General features: G+C 41.8%; 2 protein-coding genes across 7 annotated transcripts in view; one reads left to right on the top strand and one right to left on the bottom strand.

Moving 5' to 3' along the window:
• The first annotated feature begins 5,302 nt into the window (after positions 1-5,302).
• On the top strand, positions 5,303-15,714 carry COX6C (cytochrome c oxidase subunit 6C). Of its 3 annotated transcripts, XR_002174323.3 has the most exons (5): positions 5,303-5,429; positions 6,503-6,637; positions 7,823-7,951; positions 13,839-13,875; positions 14,871-14,987. XR_002174323.3 is itself a non-coding variant. In XM_073794631.1 (4 exons), exons 2-3 carry the CDS (start codon positions 6,524-6,526, stop codon positions 7,934-7,936), a joined length of 228 nt encoding a protein of 75 aa, XP_073650732.1. In that variant the 5' UTR covers positions 5,303-5,429; positions 6,503-6,523; the 3' UTR covers positions 7,937-7,951; positions 15,135-15,714. The 3 variants fall into 3 exon arrangements, 2 of the variants coding, with proteins under 2 accessions (XP_073650732.1, XP_033698908.1); XM_073794631.1 differs by lacking the exons at positions 13,839-13,875; positions 14,871-14,987 and adding an exon at positions 15,135-15,714; XM_033843017.2 differs by lacking the exon at positions 13,839-13,875.
• Positions 15,715-15,731: 17 nt separating this feature from the next.
• The window catches only part of VPS13B (vacuolar protein sorting 13 homolog B), a 797,029-nt gene continuing 791,528 nt past the window's right edge, over positions 15,732-21,232 (bottom strand). For all 4 annotated transcript variants that reach the window (XM_033843006.2, XM_073794625.1, XM_073794626.1 and 1 more), the window contains 2 exons: positions 20,955-21,204; positions 15,732-17,280 (listed from right to left, as the gene is read on the bottom strand). In XM_033843006.2, coding sequence (XP_033698897.1) covers positions 17,032-17,280; positions 20,955-21,204 — 499 coding nt within the window. In that variant the 3' untranslated portion in view covers positions 15,732-17,031. The remainder of the gene's footprint in view (positions 17,281-20,954; positions 21,205-21,232) is intronic.

Genomic DNA, 21,232 nt, shown 5'->3' with positions numbered 1-21,232 from the left:
TACTAAGTGAAGTAAGCCAGTCAGAAAGAGACAAACACGGTATGATTCTACATATATGAGATACCTAGAGTAGTCAAATTCATAGAGCTAGAAAGTAGAGCAGTTGGGGAATCCCTGGTGGTCCAGTGGATAGGACTCCATGCTGAGGATGTGGATTTAATCCCTGGTGGGGGAACTAAGATCCCCCTAGAAAAGTAGAAGAGGTGGTTGCCCGGGGCTATAGGGAGGGGTAGGGTGATGTGGGATGGAGTGGGCGTGGAATAGGGAGTTGTTTGATGGGTGAGGATTTTCAGCCTTGTAAGACGAAAAGGTTTTGGAGACTGGTTGCAAAACAATGTAAATATACTTACTACTACTGAACTGTACATTTAAAAATGGCTAAGATGGTAAATTTTATGTTATGTGTATTTTAACATAATTTTAATAATCACAATAACAAAAGATGCTTACAGGCAGAATTCCTTCCCACATCCAAAGTATAGGTTATAAAAGATTTGGGAGGTAGGAGGGGATGAAGATAGCTGAAGGGAAGGGTAGGATCATTAATATCATGATCTAAAAAGGGTATAGAAATGTTGTTAAAAATTGATAGACCCAGAAATAAAAGTCAAAATATATTAAAGTTACTAATGCAACTTAGTTAAAGTGAAACAAAGTTTTCAAACTCTTTATTTGAATAAAACTTCAGCACAGACATAGAATCAATTTTACCTTCATGCATAAAGGAAGAGCAGGGAATCTGTAAAAGAAGTGTCCTAGTTGTTTACACTTTCAGAAAACAGTGATATCAATTAAAGTATTAGCAGTAGGGCCCAATTTATTTTATTTTATTTTATTTTTTAATAAATTTATTTATTTTTGGCTGCATTGGGTCTTCGTTAATGCCCACGGGCTTTCTCTAGTTGCGGCGAGCGGGGGTTACTCTTCGTTGCAGTGTGCGGGCTTCTCATTGCAGTGGCTTCTCTTGTTGCGGAGCACGGACTCTAGGCATGCGAGCTTCAGTAGTTGTGGCACGCAGGCTCTGTAGTTGCGGTGCACGGGCCCAGCCGCTCCGTGGCATGTGGGATCTTCCCGGACCAGGGCTCGAACCCATGTCCCCTGCATTGGCAGGTGGATTCTTAACCACTGTGCCACCAGGGAAGTCCCCCAATTTATTAAGATAATCAATGATCACTGCAGACTTATAAGGGTCAGGGTTACATCTCACAGGACATAAACTTTAAAGATCATGGTTCTTAAGACTTGTTTGTACAAATCACTTACAAGGAAAGTTTTAGTAACAGAAAACAGAATAGGATTATCTATTTTCACACAGATTTCCACATTGAAGAAAGTAAGATAGGGCCTGTTATCAAGTCACCACTTCTGAGGAAAGAGCTCTGTGATGCAGAAGATTTCTGCTTTTCTCTAGCCTCCAGGGAAGAGGCAGGACTGGCTGACATTGAGCCCCTGGGCCATGGCAAGGTCTACTGATTGTTCTGGTCATACCATGCCCTATCTGGCATAATAAATAAGATACCTTGTCTCAAAAAGTCTTAATATCTCCTCTGGGAAGAATGAGAATTTTTCTTTTTCTTATCTTTTTAGATTTCTTTCACTAAGGGCAAACATTTAGAATATCATTGTTACCACTGATGGGGACAATCAGCTTGAGGAACTTAAAACACACATTATGAAAAAAGGGGAGAGGGGACAAGAGCATTCAACACATGGAATGAGGCATATATATTTTTTATCTATTAGTAACCAGTAGAGTAACTAAGAAGGTGATACTGGGAGAAGCAGAGGAGGGGTAGTAAGGAGATATAACTGAGCTCAATGCTTATCTATCATAGTAGGAAGTTAATAGATAATGTCTTATATTGATAGATCAAGAAATTTATTTGATAGCAGATTATGCTATGATACTGAAGGGGAGCCAAATATGCCACCCCAAAATATACCACTTTGGCATATTGATTATTTTGAATTAAAGTTACTCAAGAAACAGGTGGGCAAGAAGGACATGCTGACTTTTCTTTATCCCTCTGAAAGCAGGAAATAAGTCTCCCATGTGAAAGGCACCCTCCCTGTAGCAGGAGCTAGAGAGACATCCTTATCACTAGAGGTAGAGGATTTAGAACTCTCTAGAAGGCTGTATAAACAAATCTTATTATTGATACTTCACTAATTTACTACCTCAAGTCCAATTTTCTTTGTCTTGTCAGTTCTTCACAAATTTATTGTCTTTGTCTAAAAGGTATAAAAGCTGCCTGCTTTGGTCATTTCTTTGAGTCACATATTTTTTATGAGCTCCTATACATATGAAATTAAATTTGTGTTTCTCCTGTTAATTTGTCTTATGTCAATTTAATTATTAGACCAGCCAATAGAAGGGAAGAAAGGAAAAGTTTTCCTTCCCTATAATATGATAGCACATTATTGCATGATGATAGAATAGTATTAGTGCTTTCACATGATAGCATATGATTGCATAGTGATAGCTATGATTCGTAAATGTAAAGCTAATCAACCAAAGAAATGGTCAAAGTAATTACTTCTGGAAAGAAGGATGTCAGTGGGGCTTATCAAGAGAGAGAACTTTATAACCATGAGCATGGATTAGTTTCCTTATTAGGTGACTCTGGGCAAGAAACTGAAAAGGTAGACTGGAGCAGACTAGAACTTGCTCTTTCCCTATGTTAGGAGCATGATCTTGACCTGCAAGCTATGAGAAGGCCTTGACAATCTTAATCTGGGAAGGAAATTGTCAGTTGTGTGGGGATAGCCAACATAGGAGTCCCTTATGAAGCCTCCCTTAGGCTGGGAGGGGGCCCAGTATTGCCTCTAGCTCTGGCTTATTCCCAACCCTCCCTACCTTCCTTCCTCTTCCTTTCTCTCCCTCAACAAATATTTATGAGTGTTTCCTATGTGCTGAAGACGTTAGTGTATTACAATTATTGACCAGAGAGTCAGTGTTCCCCCAGGTATGGGACAATTCACTGCAAGAGGATTTTAAGTGGTACACAGCCACTGCACTAAACAAACAAAACAAAACAAATCACATAAATTGCAAGAATTAAAAAAAAGAGACGGGGAAACCTATAAATTAAAATAGAAGTAAAAGACATTTCAAGCAGTTGCAACATGTAGCCCTTATTTGGATCCTGAGTCAAACAGTTTTTTATTTCTTTTATTATTATTATTATTTTTGCGGTACACGGGCCTCTCACTGTTGTGGCCTCTCCCGTTGCGGAGCACAGGCTCCGGACGCGCAGGCTCAGCGGCCATGGCTCACGGGCCCAGCCGCTCCGCGGCATGTGGGATCTTCCCGGACCGGGGCACAAACCCGCGTCCCTTGCATCGGCAGACGGACTCTCAACCACTGCGCCACCAGGGAAGCCCTGGAATATTATTGGTTTTGATCTGTGTTTTCCAGATATAAGGAAACCCTTCCCCTCATGCTAATTATGACAACGCAATTTGGTAAATTACCCCTCTGTAAGTAGAACTAAAACGTTAATTTTTTCTCTCTACCTGATCCATCCAGAAATCGGAAACTCTTAGGTTCTGAACAGACTTATCAGGTGAACAAGAAAGGCTGCCTCCTGGCAGGTACAGGAATCTTGATATTTTGGGGAACTCTAGAGGAGAGAAGTTCACCCAGGCAGAATCTAATGGCAAGTCCTTGGCATGACTTTCCCGGCCTTGAGAGGCCTATTAAAAGTTGTCTGAACAAACATATGGACACCAAGGGGGGAAAGTGGTGTGGCAGGTGGTGGTGGTGTGATGAACTGGGAGATTGGGATTGACATATATACACTAATATGTATAAAATAGATAATTAATAAGAACCTGCTGTATAAAAAAATCAATAAAATAAAATTCAAAAAAAAAAGTTGTCTGAGACTCCTTATGAAAAGTTCCAGTACAGCCAGTGTAAAAAACCCTATGTGACCAATTAACCAGACTTATTTGGTAAACAAATTAGTCTTAATTCGGCTATATCTGGTAAAAGTGAGGGTAATTTTAGAAAGAAAAAGATTATGTTTCAATGGATATTAAATTCTAGTTCTGTTACTTGAGGTCTGTATTTACTCTCTAAGACTCACCTCCCAGATATATAATATGTCTTTGAGTTCTTCGGTAGGAACTAAGGCCCCCACTCAGTTCCTGGAGGAACGTAACTTCAGGCTGAGCATAAGATTCCCGGAACACCACCTTGTTTCTTCACCACCAGCCAATCACAGGAAAGTCACATACTCTGCAGCCCTCACCCCAAATTTTGCCCTTAAAAACTCTTCCTCCCAAACCATTGAAGAATTCGGGTTTTTTTGAGCACGGGCTGCCTGTTCTCCTTGGTTGGCCCTTGCAATAAACCTTTCTCTGCTCTAAACTCTGACATCTCAGTTTGTTTGGTCTCACCATTTCTCAGGCACACGAACTTGTCTTCGACAACAATAAGAAGTCTGAAAAAAAGTGTTGTTGAGGTACAAGTCCACTTTGACCTTCAATTAGCACCATTTCTGTGTGGCTGAAAGGTTTCACTCCCCAGAGCCATCTGTTAACAAGATGAGGACAAAGACTCCGTGACCTCCTTGATGATCTTCCCTGCTAATAGCAGAGCCTGGTACCTAGTAATTGCTCAACCTATATATGTTGAATCAATATCATGTATCCTATGAACCTTTCACAGTACTTGCTGAGTTGAATAATGCAGTACAAATCCAGGTTATTTCAATAAAAACCAAGTCTGACAACCCTAAGGCACAAGAGCCTTACTTTACACACTACTTTCCATAAACTTCCACATGCCTTGCTTTAAAACACTTGTCTTTTACTAAAAGTCCACACAAATACTTCCATCCAAACTTGCTCAGCTTTTCCAAGCAGGTAATTGCTTCTGCAGCACCAGGGTCACGTGTCTACGGTAGCGCCTACTGCTTGGGATTGATGTTACTCAGTTTATGTCTGTCTCATCTGCTGGGCTGTGAGTTCCTGGAACTTGGCTGTCTTATTCACTCTTTACCCAAACAAGTGGCTAGATGCATAAGGATAGTCATAATGAAAATGTTGGTTTGTGCACATAGTTGGAGCAATCCATGCCCAGGATGATTTGTGCTGTATCTGTAGGGTACATTAAAAAAAAAATTCACATATTAAAAATCTTTGAATTCTCCAATAAGTTCATATCAACTCTGTGTATGAGTAAGATCAATATCTCGACTTGACTAAGGAAACTGACTCACAAGTTCAAACCCTGAATCCAAGGTTACACAGAGAAGAGGCTAAATGCGCAGGTTATCTTCAGCTCTGAACGGCGGGACGTGCGCTGGAGGCCTTTTGTACTCTTTGGGCCACCGTAGCCGGATCCTCGCTCCGTTCCCTCTATTTATGCGCCTGCGCGCTGCTGGAACGCCGTCCATTTCTCCAAGGGCGTCGTTGTAGAGGTGAGTCTTGGGCGTTTTGTGTTCCTCGTTCGGATTCCCGTACTTGCCGCCTCCCGCTGCCTGCTGTTGGTCTACCTTGGAGCTAAATCGTTACTCTGCATCTCTGGGGCGGAAAACCTCGGACCTCTCGCCCTCGTCGACCCCAGCAGGCCCGCGTTGCGGCCTTTTAGGGGAGGCGGGCCGGCGGCGCGGGTCCCACGGGGGCCGGGTTTGCTGAGGGGGCCTCGAGGGACCCCCGGGCTTTTGAGACAGCCGGCCCGGGCCCGGTGGCCGCTGCTTTTTTACCGCGTTTAGCGTGACCTTGGTTGCGTCTTTTGACCTGTTTGGTCCCAGTGTCTTTACCTACAAAAAGGGAAGGTGGGTTCTTCCTTATCCGTTCCCGAGGCTTGGAGCACCGTCGGCTCTTAGTGGGCGTCAGCTTTGTGGTAGCGTTTGTGATTGGAGTTGGGAAGCTGCAGGAGGGTCACCGGGCCTGTGGTAGGAGGGCAGGGGTGGGCTCCCGGCAGCCCCCTGCGCGCGCCCACGACCTTTCCGACCCTGCCCGGGCCGCGCTCGCCGAAGGTCGGGAGGCCGGCCCGCGCGCGGCGGCCTTCAGGCCCGGGTCACAAAGTGGGCCCTGCGGGACGTGCTGGGGTCCCGCCCGAGTGTTAGTTTTGATTGCGTGACCTTGAAATAGTCCGGTAACCTTCCTGCAGCCCGGTTTTCTCAATAAAATGGGAAAACAGCTGTCTCACAGGCTGAAATGAATTGGTAGTAAGCTTGTAGAGTAAATGCTAGGAATGTTTGCACTTGTGATTCCCCATCCAGAGCCGCTGCTAATCTTCCCTGTAGTTGGGTGAGGTTTTTGTCGTTCTTGTTCCCTGGTTACTACTGTTGGGCTGCGATCATCTTGCTTATTTAGGGTGGTCGTTCACCGTGTGAGAAGATGAAACCGCGAAGCCAGTAAAGACCTTAGGGTTTGGGAGAGGAGTCGGTCCACTGTCCTGCCTGTGCCTCTCTGAGTACTAAAATGCATTATGCAGAAGAGTTCTTTAGGTATTTTATGTTCTAAGAGTTGTCTCTTATTATTTTAGCTGTCAAGGAGAAAAACTACCATGGCTTCCAGTTCTTTGACAAAACCTCAGATGCGTGGCCTTCTGGGCAAGCGTCTGCGATTTCATATTGTTGGAGCATTCATTGTCTCCCTGGGAGTTGCAGCTTTCTATAAGGTATGTATGTTTTATTTTTACTTTGTGCTCATGGTCCAAAAATGTGTTTTAAATTTGAAAATGTATTTTATTTTCATAGAAACATATAGAGTCTTTTGTTTTTTAAAGATTTCTTTTGACGTGGGCCATTTTAAAATTCTTTATTCAGCGTGTTACAATACCGCTTCTGGTTTTTTTTTGTTTTTTTTTTTTTTACGGTACGCGGGCTTCTCACTCTTGTGGCCTCTCCCGTTGCGGAGCACAGGCTCCGGACGCGCAGGCTCATTGGCCATGGCTCACGGGCCCAGCCGCTCTGCGGCATGTGGGATCTTCCCAGACCGGGGCACGAACTTGTGTCCCCTGCATCGGCAGGCGGACTCCCAACCACTGCGCCACCAGGGAAGCCCCCGCTTCTGTTTTATGTTTTGGTTTTTTGGCCACGAGGCATGTGGGATCTTAGCTCCCCAACCAGGGATCGAACCCGCACCCCCTGCATTGGAAGGCGAAGTCTTAACCACTGGACCGCCAGGGAAGTCCCTAGAGTCTTTAAAAGAAATTCCCTCTTTAATGTGCTCCTTTCCTCTTACCCTTTCTTGACCCACCTCAGTGTGATAGGAAAGTACCTTATTCCCCAGGTAGCTTGTCCTCCATCTTTAAATGAAGCTGTCTTGGTTTGCTAGGGCTGCCATATCAAAATACCACAAACTGGGTGGCTTCCACAATAGAGATTTTTTTTTTTCAAGGCTGAAAATCCAAGATCAAGATAGCTGTGGGGGACTTCCCCAGCAGTCCAGTGGTTGAGACTCCGTGCTTCCACTGCAGGAGGCACTGGTTCGATCCCTGGTTGGGGAAATAAGATCCTGCATGCCCTGCGCCGCGGCCAAAAAAAAAGTTGGCTGTGGGGTTGATTTCTGAGGCCTCTTTCCTTGGCTTTGTATTCCTGTCTTCTTCCTCTCATCACATGGTCCTCTGTGTGTTAGCATTGTTCCTGTCTGAATTTTCTTCTCTTCTAAGGATGCTAGTCATGTTGGGTTAGGACCCACACTAAAGACTTCATTTTAACTTAATTACCTCTCTAAGGGCCTTAATAATACGATTCAAGATAAGTAGGATTCAAGGTGAACAAAAACTTGGTGATTTATGTTGTCTTTAGATACTGTTTCTAATAATTAAAAAAAGTCCTAAATGTGATATGTTACCTTTTAGTTTGCTGTGGCTGAACCAAGAAAGAAGGCATATGCAGATTTCTACAGAAATTATGATTCTATGAAGGATTTTGAGGAGATGAGGAAGGCTGGTGTCTTTCAGAGTGCAAAGTGATTTTGGAATATAAAGGTAATATGGTTATTTGAAATTACTGTTTAAAATCTTTTTTAACTGTGGCAATATATATAAAATATACAGTCTTTATTTTTAAGTGTACAGTTCAGTATTGTCAAGGACATTTATATTGTTGTACAGCCAGTCTTCAGAACTCTTTTCATCTAAGTAGTCAATTTTATCTATATACCACATTTTGTTTAATCATGTTAATGGATACTTGGATTGCTTTTGGCTACTGTGAATAATGCTACTGCTTTGTGTGCAGATATCTCTGATACCCTGCTTTAATACTTTTTTGAGTATATACTCAGAAGTGGAGTTGCTAAATCATATGGTAGTTCTGTTTTTAATTTTTTAAGGAACCGCCATACTATTTTACATAGTGGCTGCACCATTTTTCACTTCACCAACTTCTGTTCACAAGGGTCCCAATTACTCCACATCCTTGTGAACACTTGTTTTCTGGTTTTTTGATAGACATCCAAATGGGTGTGAGGTGTTGTTTTATTTTGGTCTTCGTTTGCTTTTCCCTAATGGTTAACGATGTTGAGCATCTTTTCCCATGCTTTTTGGCCATTTGTGTATGTTCTCTGGAGAAATGTCTATTGAAGTCCTTTGCCCACTTTTAATTGGATTGTTTTTGTTGAGTTGTGGGAGTTATTTAAAACTCATTATCAGATATGATTTAGATATTTTCTCCCATTCTATGGATTGCCTTTTCAGTCTGTTGTGTCCTTTGATGCACAGACATTTGAAATTTTGATGGAGTCTAATTTATGTAGTTTTTCTTTTGTTGCCTGTGCTTTTGGTGTCATGTTTAAGAAATCATTGACAAATCCAGTGTTGTAAAGTATTATATTTTCTGCGAAAGTTTTATAGTTTTATTAGCTCTTACCTTTAGGTCTTTGATCCATTCTGTTAATTTTTGGATATGATGTTAAGGGAACATGAACACAGGATGTCTTTCCATTTGTTTCTTTAATTTCAGCAGTGTTTTGTATCTTTCAGTATACAAGTCTTTTGCCTCCTTGGTGAAGTGTATTCCTAAGAATTGTATTTTTTTTTTAATGCTAATGTAATTGGGATTGTTTCCTTAATTTGCTTTTCTGATTATTCATTGTTAGTATCTAGAAACACAGCTGATTTCGTGCGTTGATTTTGTATCCTGCAGCTTTGCCAAATTTATTCTAACAGTTTTTTGTGTGTGTGTGTGTGAAATCTTTTTGGGATTTCTGCATATAAGATCAGGTCATCTGCAGAGATAGTTTTACTTCTTCCTTTCCAATTTGGATGTCTTTTATTTCTTTTTCTTCCCTAATTGCTCTGACTAGGACTTCCAGTACTATGTTGAAGAGAAGGGGTAAGAATGGGCATCCTTGTTGGGTTTTTTTTCTGACCTTGGAGAAGCTTTTTTTTTTTTTTTTTTTTTTTTGGATTACGCAGGCCAGGCTCAGCGGCCATTGCTCACGGGCCTAGCTGCTCCGCGGCATGTGGGATCTTCCTGGACCGGGGCACGAACCCGTGTCCCCTGCATCGTCAGGCAGACTCTCAACCACTGCGCCACCAGGGAAGCCCTGGAGAAGCTTTTCACTATTGAGTATATTAGCTGTGGGTTTCTCATGTATCACCTTTATTGAGGTAGTTTCTTTCTGTTCTTTATTTGAATTTTTTTTAATCATGAAAAGGTATTGAAATTTTCAGATGCGTTTTCTGAATTAGTTGAGATCATGTGGCTCTGTGGTATATTTTCATATGTTGAATCATCGTTGGTCATGGTGTGTAATCCTTTTAATGAGCTGCTGAATTGTTTGCTAGTATTTTATGAAGGATTTTTGCATCTGTATTTGGGATATTACTCTCTAGTTTCTTGTGTTATATTTGTCTGACTTTGATATCAGGGTAATGTTGGTCTTATAGAATGTTTTATATTCCTAAATGAGTTAGTGAGTCAGATGTGGCCACAAGAGACATGTGAGAGGATCAGGAAAACATGGTGGGGGGCAGTCTCTCCATCATACAGAAATGTTTAAGATGTCTTAATATAAATATATAGAAAACAAAAAATACATAGAGTGAATTTGGAAATGTTCCCCACCCCCCCACTCCCCTTCAGTTTTTTGGAAGAGCTTGAGGAGGATTGGTGTTAACTCTTTAGGTGTTTGGTAGAATTTTCCTGTGAAGCCATCTGATCCTGGGCTTTTCTTTGTTGGGAGGTTATTGATTGCTGATTTAATCTCCTTACTTAGTTATAAGTCTGTTAATCTGTTTCTTGTAGGTTGTGTGTTTATAGGAATTATTCCATTTCATGTGGGTGACCTAATTTGGTGACATAATGTCCCTTCTTTAATTTGTTTTTAGTTGAGTCTTCTTTTTTCTTAGTCTGACTGACTAAAGGTTTGTTATATTGGTTATCTTTGCAAATAACCAGCTCTTTTGATTTTGTTGATGTATCTCTAGTGTTTTTCTGTTCCCTGTTTTGTTTAATCTTTATTTCCTGCTAGCTTTTGTTTAGCTTGCTTTTATTTTTCTGCCTTTTTTTTGCGGTATGCGGGCCTCTCACTGTTGCGGCCTCTCCCCTTGCGGAGCACAGGCTCCAGGCTGTGCTCCAGGCGCGCAGGCTCAGCGGCCACGGCTCACGGGCCTAGCCGCTCCGTGGCATGTGGGATCTTCCTGGACCAGGGCACGAACCTGTGTCCCCTGCATCGGCAGGCGGACTCTCAACCACAGCGCCACCAGGGAAGCCCCTTTTTCTACCTTTTTAAGGTGTAAACTTAGCTTGTTGACTTGATCTTCTTTTTAAATTTCTTTATTCTTTATTTTTTGTCTGCATTGGGTCTTTTTTGCTGCGCGTGGGCTTTCTCTATTTGTGGCGAGTGGGGGCTACTCTTTGTTGCGGTGTGTGGGCTTCTCATTGCGGTGGCTTCTCGTTGCAGAGCACGGGCTCTAAGTGCGTGGGCTTCAGTAGTTGCAGCACGTGGGCTCAGTAGTTGTGGCATGTGGATCCTAGAGCACATGGGCTCAGTAGCTGTGGCTCACAGGCTCTAGAGCACGGGCTCAGTAGTTGTGGTGCATGGGCTTAGTTGCTCCACAGCATGTGGGATCTTCCTGGACCAGGGGTCAAACCTGTGTCCCCTGCATTGGCAGGTAGATTCTTAACCACTGCACCACCAGGGAGGTCCTAAATTTCTTTTCTGATATCCACTTTGACCCACTGATTGTTGGAGGGTATGTTTAATTTCAACATATTTGTGGATTTTTCTGTTTTCCTTCTGGTATAAATTTCTAGTTTCATCTTTCGTGACCAGAAAAGATACTTTATGTGACTTCAGTATTTTAAAATCTGTCGTCTGGTTTTATGGCCTAACATGGAAATTAATCCATATGCACTTGAGAAAAAAAATGTGTATTCTCATGTTAGGTAGAATGTTCTGTATTTGTCTCTTATATCTGATTGGTCTGTAGTGTTCAAGTCCACTTATTTTCTTAATGATCTTCTGTCTGGTTCTTATAGCCATTATTGAAAGTATTTTAAGTCACCCACTATTACTGTAGATCTGTCTATTTCTCCCTTCAATTCTGTTAGCATTTGCTTCATATTTGCTTCATATATTTCAAAGCTCTGATGTTTGGTGCATATATATTGATATTTATAATCTGTCTTCTTGGTGAATCATTATATAATGTCCTTTGTCTTTGTAACATTTTTTGACTTAAAGTCTGTTTTGTCTGCTAATGGTATAGCCACTCGTGCTCTCTTGATTGCTGTTTGTATGGAATCATTTTCCATCCTTAGCTTTTAAACTATGTGTGTCCTTGGATCTAAAGTGAATCTCCTGTAGACAGCTCATAGTTGGACCTTGTTTTGTATCCATTCCTCAGATCTATGACTTTTGGGGAGTTTAAACCAACCTATTGTTATAATCTATTCTGAAGTGGTAACAACTTATTTCAATCACATACAAAAATTCTCTTTTACAACTCTGCTCCCCTACTTTGTTACTAATGCCACAAATTGTATTTTTAGATATTGTGTACCCATTAACATAGATTTCTTTTTTTTTAGAGCTTTTGTCTCTAAATCCTACAAAATTAAAAGTGGGGATATGAAACAGTTACAATACTGGCTTTTATATTTATTCATATATTTGCCTTCGCCAGTGAACTTTATATTTACACATGGCTTTTGAGTTACTGCCTAGTGTAATTTATTTATTATTTATTATTTATTTTTGGCTGTGTTGGGTCTTTGTTGCTGCGCATGTGCTTTCTCTAGTGGCAGTGAGGGGGGGCTACTCTTCGTGTTGCGGTGCTCGGGCTTCTCATTGCAGTGGCTTCTCTTGTTGCGGAGCGTGAGCTGTAGGTGCACGGGATTCAGTAGTTGTGGCTTGCGGGCTCTAGAGCGCAGGCTCAGTAGTTGTGGTGCACGGGCTTAGTTGGTCCGCAGCATGTGGGATTTTCCCGGACCAGGGATCCAACTCGTGTCCCCTGCATTGGCAGGCGGATTCTTAACCACTGCGCCACCAGGGAAGTCCCTGTCTAGTGTAATTTTGTTGCAACTTGAAGAACTCTCATTGCAGATCTAGTAGTAATGAACTCCTTATCTTTTAGGTTTTTTTAAAATCTAGGAATGTCTTAATTTTCTTCCTGATTTTTGAAGGACATTTTTGCTGGTTATAGTATTCTTGGTTGGTAATTTGTGTGTGTGTGGGGGGGGGGGCACTTTGTATTTACCATCTGAAATCCTTGTGACCTGCAAGGTTTCTCCTGAGAAATCCACTGATAATCTTACAGAGGCTCCCTCGTAGGCAATGAATCATTTTTTTCTTGGTGCTTCCAAGATCCATTGTCTTTGGTTTTTGACAGCTGGATTATACTGTGTCTTGGTGTTGGGTCTCTTTGGGTTCATCTGACTTCCAGTAACATCTTGTATTTATATATCCATTTCTTTCCTCAAATTTGGGAAGGTTTTGGCCATTATTTCTTCAAATAAACTCTCTGCCCCTTCTCGCACTTCCAGAGTACATAGGTTGGTCTTTTTGGTGGTGTCTCATAAGTCAGTTAAACTCTGTCACCATTCTCATCAGTGCTCTGAGATAAAGATAGAAGCAGTCCCTTGGGAAGCCCTCAAATAAGCTAGAACATTGCATGCAGGGTCTTCTCTTTTCCTTCTGCCCTGAAGGAGGAGTCAGGAATTGGTCACTTTCCTCCTGACCACACTCCTGCATTGAGAAGGGGGTGGGGCAAGGGTGAGAAAAAAGTGCATGACATTTCCTGCCATTTTGAGTGCAGCTTTTTCATATTAGGTGTTTGCTTGGTTGTTGCAGCTTAATTGATTTCTGCAGTTCTCACAAAGACACTTTGGTCCATGTGTCTTTGCTTTTTCTCTCAGGGAGTAGGGGTATGGAGCTTCGTTATTGCACCATCTTGCTGACATGAAGTTAATTTTATGTTCAGAATCATTTTGCATGTTGTGCTATTACTGCTAGATTTGCATCAGGAAAATCACATTTTTAGAAGTGCTTTAAAAAACAAGTTTTGGACACCTTTTATAGTTTGTTATTTGGATGTCCGTAGGTGACTTGGTGGCTTTCCAGAGATTCTGGTTTGGGTGGTTAAGGTCCACTGCCTTATGGATAGTGTGATTACGGTTCTGTGTCTAGAAGAGGACTGGCTTGTGTGCTGATGAAAGGTCATCTGTTAAATTGACTTGAAAGCATGTGTCCAGTACCTGATGAAACTGTTTGTACTATGGAGTCTTGTAATTCATGTATTTAACTTCATTCAAGCTCAACAAAATAGTAAGGTAGAACAATTCAAGTAGAGTTAAAGATCCTGTCTACCACCCCAGTGTGAGTTTGCTGTGACAAGGGGAATGTGAATGTGCTATTTTTTTTTTCAGGCAGACTGTTCCTGAAGGAGCATGCCAACTGCCATATGTATGTATGTGTGAGAGTGTGTGTGTGTGATCTTTCCCAAGATCTGGGGTGTGGGGGAGACCTGCTGTACTGGACTCAGATCAGTTTTCTAAAAGATTTAAGGATAATTTTGACTATGAATAACTTTTGCTTAATATAAGATTCAATTCTATTACATTCCATTTCTATAGTTTATATTAAGTAGGTATCTGAGTCAGATAGATACATGCCACAGTTTAATATATATAATACATAATAGTAGAAAAACAACTTTATTCCCAGTGGTTGGAAAATTGATAAGGAATTTATGACATTCATATCATGGACTATTATGTCCCTTAGAGTTGGTAATCACAAAGTAACAGAAATTAGTAGAATAGAAAACTAAGAATGTATTTTGTAAAGGGTGATCTATGTTAAAGAGTGCACAGAAAAAAAGGCTGAAGGTAAAAAGATCAAGAAAATATTAGTGGTTGTGTGTGGAATCTTAACATTGCTGTTTTCTTGTACCTTTGAGATTTTCAAAACTTCCACAGTGGGTATGCATTTCATAATCAGATGTTAACAGGCTGATTTTTCAAAATATTTTTTTTTACCTTTTACTTACAAGAAGTTGATTGTTTAAAAAACAACAAGAAAAAGGAACAGATTTGGAGATAGGAATAGAAATGTTTAGGACAGATGGGCTACTGGTTTTTAAGAACAGTACGGGTATGAGAAGGGAACAGAGTGGGGTGGACTTGAAGAAAAAAAGCAGAATTTGGTAAATAAAAGCAAAAACCCCAAAGTAAGGTGTGAATGTCCCAAATGGAAAAGAGGCTGGTCAGGGAGGTTAGGGAGCATGGGGGAGAATGGACCTGGAGCCCAGGCAGCCTGAACAGGGCTGCTGCTGGGCTAAGGGTGAGTGATCAAAGTGTGGCTTCCACTGGTAGCAGTAGACCTCAGGGGTTCTCCAGGGTGGTGAGCTATTAAGAGAACGATTGTCATTAACTTGGCCACTCTGTTTTTCTCCACAGAATTTCTTTGGGTTGAGTTCCATGGAAGTGTGTCACTTACCTGTGTTCCTGCACTATGAACTACTAATATCTGGGCTAAGGAATAGTTTCTCATGATAAATAAACGATTAACAAATACTGTGGACACTAAATTTTTGTGCAGTTACTCTTGCTGATACTTACAGTTCAGGGTACTTGCATTAGAATTGGTCAGGGATTTTTAACTTTATGAATCTTACGACGATAACCTGATTTCAATATTTTTTAAAATTTTCATTGTTTTAGGACATTTTTGATTCCTCACATTTTGTCCATTTCACTGAGGTAACTGCCTGGGCCATGGGTTTAAGGGGTCTGCATGAGCCTACATGACTACTATACTGTGGGCTCTTAAAAGGAACAGAGACTTGCCTTTCCAATAAAACGTCTTTGGACTTCATTGTCACTGAATTGCCCTACTGGATCCAACCACTGGACAGATGTAATAGTAGGTAATTAAAATTTAAGGTTTTTTACTCAGTATTACTTTATTGAAGACCTAACTGTACAATATGGAAAAAGTTGTGTTATTTAATTGGAATTGCAATTGAGTAATGTCTGCTAATTTAAAGTGTGGTAATAACATTTTCTCAGGGAGGTCTTAGGACCTTTCTCCCCTTTAATAATTGTGGTTTTGTTGTGATCAAAGTGATACTACAGAGAGCTTTAAGAATTAAGTGTATTTTAGCCACAGCTAATTTAATCACCAGTTCTTTTATTATGTTAACAAAAATTTTCTTTTTAACTCATGCAAAATTCCTGAGTTCCAATGATGTAAACTGTAATAAACCCAAGTATCAGTGAAAAGCTGCATTTTAAGAACCCACATTTATGTGTTATCAGTAATTCAAGGATTCCTTTTATTTTAAACAATATCATATAACAATTCTTAAAGTAGTATGCAAAATTACCATACGACTTAATAATACATATTTACAATCTTAAAAATAGTTACTCGAGGTTGACAAAACTTTCCTAAATGAGTATGATTACAGCAAATGATGGAACCATGTTTTCCATATTCAGCCTGAATTTCCATTAACAGCAAACAAGTATGCAGTGACTCCTTATGCCCAATAACATGTGAGGCTTATTAAGTTTAAAGAAAGTTAAAAGTGGGCATTTGAAACTGAATTTTCTTAGCATCTCCCAATTGTAGGTATCAGGTTGTAGGCCCAAGTTCGGATGTAATGAGTAAAAATGTGTTTTAATTGGAGTATCAAATTTTTACTGAATATTAAAGGTGGTACCTGGTGACCCAGGATCTTAAGCCAAATCCATCTTTAAATACAAAAGAGTGTCAGTTACTGGGGATATCTTTATGCTTGATCAAGCCAAGTCAGCAAAATAAACTATTATTCAGGTTAATGTTTGGGTTCTTGAGTCTGTCAGTCAGTGCATCAGGGTGAGTCCTTCCACAAGAATATCCAGTAGTGGGAGTTCCCCAGTAGTGTTTTGCTTAAGAAACTCACCTGAGCACCTGGGGTCTGTTTTTATCAGGAGACAAAAGATTCTCTAAGCTTGCCTAGTAAAACAAACTAGAAAAACATTTTTTCCAAAAATGTACCTGGACAGTCATCAGAATGTTTTGTAAATTTCCATAAAGGTTTAGGAATGTATTCACTTAAAGAAACAGCATCACATTTAAGTAACAAATTTATTAACAAGTTAAACAGTAAGCTCCTAAGCATTTAATTTCATACAAAGAATCTGAACCTCTGCAGATGAGGGTATTAGGCAGTTGTCTCAGCCTAAAAACAGATGCAACTGGGGATGAAGTTTTAATCTGTTGTTTCCGAGGCCTGACCATGTTTTGTGTTAGAGTTAACAGAGCCTAATTATAGTCGAAATTTTAGCAAACAGCAAAAAGGATTTTCTGCACGTGATAAGATTAATAATAGGATTCTGTTCATTGTCCCCAAATGGGAAAAGAATAGGTTTTTTAATCAATCAATGACTCAATTTTGAAGTATCTTAGTTTTGGGAAAAAGGAAGAACCTGAATTAGTTTTGGAAGAGGCTAGGAAATTACTATAACAACTATAGAACAGTGGGTTTTGTCCACATTAGATGTTGTTAGAGCTCATTAGGTTTCTTTTTCAGAAATAAATTGCACAAGCAGGAATCAACACCTCAGAGGGGACTCAAGGGAACCCTTTCCTCAGGGCTTTATTTTTCACCATGGTAAATTTACTGATGAAGACTTGGCCAAAGTGTGGCTCAACCATATAATGGTGTGTTTTCACAGTGGAAGGGAGAGGTTCCACAGTCACCACAGGGCATAGTGTCTGCATGGAAGAGCAGCTGGGGGCCAGGTGACAAGATGTCTTTGTGATATAGTCCACAAGTCTGTTATACTGTTGCTCTGATAGTCTCTCTCGAACTCCATCCACCTGGGTTCCAAAAAAAGATTTTTTTAGTTGCCAAACACTCATAAGGAGACTTCCATAACAAAATCATTCCTTCTCTTGCCTTGAGACATTGGATGTTGTGCCTTTTAGGTTATCTAATAAAGCCACCGAATAAGCATTTGGTGTTGTGTAAAACTCCCATGTTTGTTTGAAGTTGACGATTTCAGAATATTTTACTCATTAACTCTCAAAACATCTGTCACTGGCTCTTTACTAGCCTAGTCCAGGAACAAAGGAGAAAAGTCTTTCCTCTGCTTGAATCTAATCAACGTTAAACTCTGAGATAAAAGCTCTGTTTGCTTGTCTCCGCAAACCTCTCCAGACAGAACCTCTTTACCTCTTTCAAACCCAGTGGCTTTGGACAGAGCATTAGAAAAACAAATACCTTTTGAACTGTAACATTTTCTGCTTTTATAAATACTAGGATTTAAAGCCAGAGAAAATAAACTGGGCAGAGGAAGGGGAAATTTTTATGGAAAAGAGGGAGGATGCAAAGTACATTTATGGTTCATAAAAGTCTGGCTCATCTTCAGTGGAACTCAAATAGGAGAACTGAGATATACTACCTAAGTTCTTAAGAGAGATTCTCTGAGAAAGTACCCATCAAAGGCAAGTGGAGCTATAAATTCCTCCCATCCTGAAGTGCTGTAGCTATCTACTGTGTAAATCGAGTGGAGTGGGAAGTCTCCAGTATAAGCCACTGACCTGTGGGGATCAGGTAGCCACTGACCTTTCAGTGGTCTTTACCTACCAAATGTTGGGAAGACCACTCTGGGAGAATTATAAACATTTTAATCAGGGCTTTTTAGGTTTTGAAATCGTAGTAAAGAATTTATATATTTCTGTGTAGGGCACAGAGACGATGCAGCCAAGGGTGTCTTAAAAGCTGCAGAAAGCCAGTGGGATGGTAAAGAGAGAGGTCTGCCTGCCAGAGAAATAAGGAATAAGTAGGGCATCCATTAGAGTTCAGTCTCATATTTTTAAGCTTGGGAAAGAAAGGCCCCCAAAGATTCACTGACAGATGAAAGCTGTGCACCACCAGGCAAAAGCCAGAGCTCTGATGATATCATTTGATGGGGTCAGGATTCAGCTGGAAAGCTCTGAATACACAAGAGTCTTAATTGCTCCTCCTGAACAGCAGCACAGGAAAACCCGTGTTGTGAAAGGAACATGGCCAAGGAATAAATTGACCTTCTGACTCATTGTGAGCCTCTCATAAGGGATTTCAATAATGTGCCAGGCATATTAAGCAATTATTACCCTAAAAATGGCTGCATTTAACTAAGAAAAGCAAATGCTGGTTTTTAAAAAAATCCTGCCATATTTGAATATACCGAATGATGTCATCTACAAATTAATTCCTTCCAAAATTCAAAGGAGCTGTGTTTCCTAGCATCTAGAGCAAAAATCCCAGAAAAGCCATTTCATGTAAAGATTTTAAAATACTATTCTTTAGTTTTCACTGGAAGATAATGGGTAGGCTTCCCAGCCCAGCTTAATATCTGTGGATTAGGTTAGGTATGGCCACTGAGGAAAATGCACTGTCAGGCAGCACTGCTGAGTGACTCCCCTACTCCCATTTTGAAAATACACTGGATTATATATAGCACTATTAAGGAAGGGTCTACTATCTCTCTCAAAAAAAAAAAAGACCATTTTGTTCTGCAGCTTGGCTCTCCATTGGGGTGAGGGAGGAGGTTAGGGTTTGGACACAGGATTAATTGGGCAGTTACTTTTTGTTAATAAGGAGTTGGGGTTTAGAGGTAAAGGAAACAGACAGTGAGAAAGTGCAATTTGGAGGCTGAAAGCATGCTTGGTATCTACCAGTTTGCCCAGGTCTGCCCAGTGCCAGGTGCTGCTGTGTAAGCTCAGTAGCTAACCTGCAGTATTCCTGCTCTGTCATCTCTTCCTGCCTGTTTCAGCCACCCCTTCACCCCGACCCTGTTATCACCGAACACCAATGGAAAACGAGTGGTGAGCATGGCGTCCGGAGTGTTAGTGCTTCTGCCTCTAACTCACTGATCCCATGGTCTCAATTAGCCATGGCAACTTCTGGGGGTGGGGAGGGGTGACTCCACCTGTCATCTCGGTAACCCCTGGAGAAACTGAGGTCTGTTCCCCTCCAGCTGTAATTCCCCACAGTACCCCCTCCTCAAGCAGAAAAGCCAAAGAGAAGGATCACAGTTGAAGACAGTTTAACAGCTAAAGATGATTCTCTAGTCTCAATAGTTTAAGATCTGAAATATTTCCCAAGCAACTAAGGAATAACAATGGTCACAGATATTCCTCAGGGCTTTGGGAGCTTCTCGTTAAGAACCAAGGACTTGAAGATAATGATACTATCCCCTGCCAAGGCCTGTAGCCAGATCACTGCTGCTTTATTGTCATCTGGATCAGAAGATTTTGGCAGATCTAATAAAGTCAGGCTGGACATCTGACCTCTGTTTATTCCCAGAAAGTCATCAACTCGAACCAGCAATGTAGTCTTAGTGCCAAGCCCCAGCTTAAAGCCTGACTGATTACGATCCAAGAAACTAGAGAAATCTCAGAGTTGTTGTGGTTGGCTACCTTCCATCTTCTCAAATAATTTTACGCAAACAGTGGTGTGAGGGAGACGCAGGCTCCCATACCAGGAGGAAAATAATGAAAGAAGGAATCAGGCAGGACCTGCTGGAGGCAGGTTTACTGTCCTTTTCCTGGGGCTACTCAGACCCTAAGTTAGGCAGGCTACACCTTGCCTCTGATCCATCCCCATCAAGCTGTGTGGGGAAAAAAAAGATGTCTGTGTCTGAGGTCAACTCTCAGGGCCCCATGGATCAGGCAGTCAGGAGGGAGGGCAGAGGCAGAGTAGTTTTGCAGTGGGCGCACCTGCTCACCCCGGGCTGCACTGCTGCTCACGTCTGACCCCTGACACCCAGAATGCCCCATCTGAACATCCATTCTACATCAACTTACGTGGAGCCAGCAGCCAGCACATCTCAGGAGCTGTGTGGCCAGGGAGCTGCCCCAAGAGCCTGAGCAGCATCCCCAGGAGGCACCTTGTGGTACTTAGGGGATGGGAAAGCGTCCTATTGGAAAGGGAACACAGAGCCACACAATATAGAGCAGGGGATGGGAGGGAGTTGACAAAATTTTGACCCTGAACTCTGAGGAGTTGGGAATGAGGGAGGGGAGTGAGTCAGGCCTCCTGGTTTGTGAGCTTGCAAAGGTCAGGCCTACTGCTTGTGCCTTGTTTCCCTCATGACACCCCTCACTTTTATGGTGGTCCTCTCCTGTCCCTGCTAAAGTGATCTGCTGCAGTCACTCCCAGGCCACATGCAGACTTGGGCCTGCTCTGTGCTCAGACCAAGAGGCCTCCTTCATGGAGTATTTGCATAGAATTGCTTCCTTGGTCCTGGCCCTTCTTCAGACCTGCTTGTTTCGGAGCTCCAGCACCCCAGCTCCATGACAGCCAACCTTCAATTCCTATGGTGGCTTAGCCCCAGCTCCAAGTCCATCAGCCTCCTTGCTGCCCACACCCCTTCCCCTGGCAGCCCTCCTGGTCTCCAGCATCCACTCCAGACGCTGCTGGCTCATAAATGCCTGGTACCTGCGGTCACCCTGTGTCTCAACTTTGCCGGCAGCTAACCCTGGTCACCCTGTTTTCCGAAATGTACCTCTACGTCACAGGCCACTCTTGGCTGCTTAAGCTGCACGATGAGCAGGTTGCTTTGCTTGCTGTCCTGCGCACAGTCGATCTCCGTGACAGGGAAGGCCTGCTGCTGGGTGTCCTCGCTGACGCTCACCACGAAGAGCACTTCTGACGTCAGCAGCAAGCACCCTTCGTGCTCCTGGCCCGAGCCCCTCACCAGAACCACATCCAGGGCCATGTGGACTTCTGGTCTGCCGAGAGACTGAAGCATTTTCCTGTTTCAAAGGAGAAAAATGAGGCCAA

The sequence above is a fragment of the Tursiops truncatus genome, chromosome 17 (genome assembly GCF_011762595.2).
Source record: "Tursiops truncatus isolate mTurTru1 chromosome 17, mTurTru1.mat.Y, whole genome shotgun sequence".
Lineage (NCBI taxonomy): Eukaryota > Metazoa > Chordata > Mammalia > Artiodactyla > Delphinidae > Tursiops > Tursiops truncatus.
Note: the sequence above shows the minus strand (reverse complement) of the source record. Positions and strands in the feature narration are given on the sequence as shown.

What these genes read in the sequence shown, in the direction of transcription:
- COX6C (XM_073794631.1), top strand. Translation starts at nt 6,524, where the DNA reads ATGGCTTCCAGTTCTTTGACAAAACCTCAGATGCGTGGCCTTCTGGGC. An exon ending in GAGTTGCAGCTTTCTATAAG is followed by an intron (nt 6,638 to 7,822) that starts GTATGTATGTTT and finishes GTTACCTTTTAG; the next exon opens with TTTGCTGTGGCTGAACCAAG.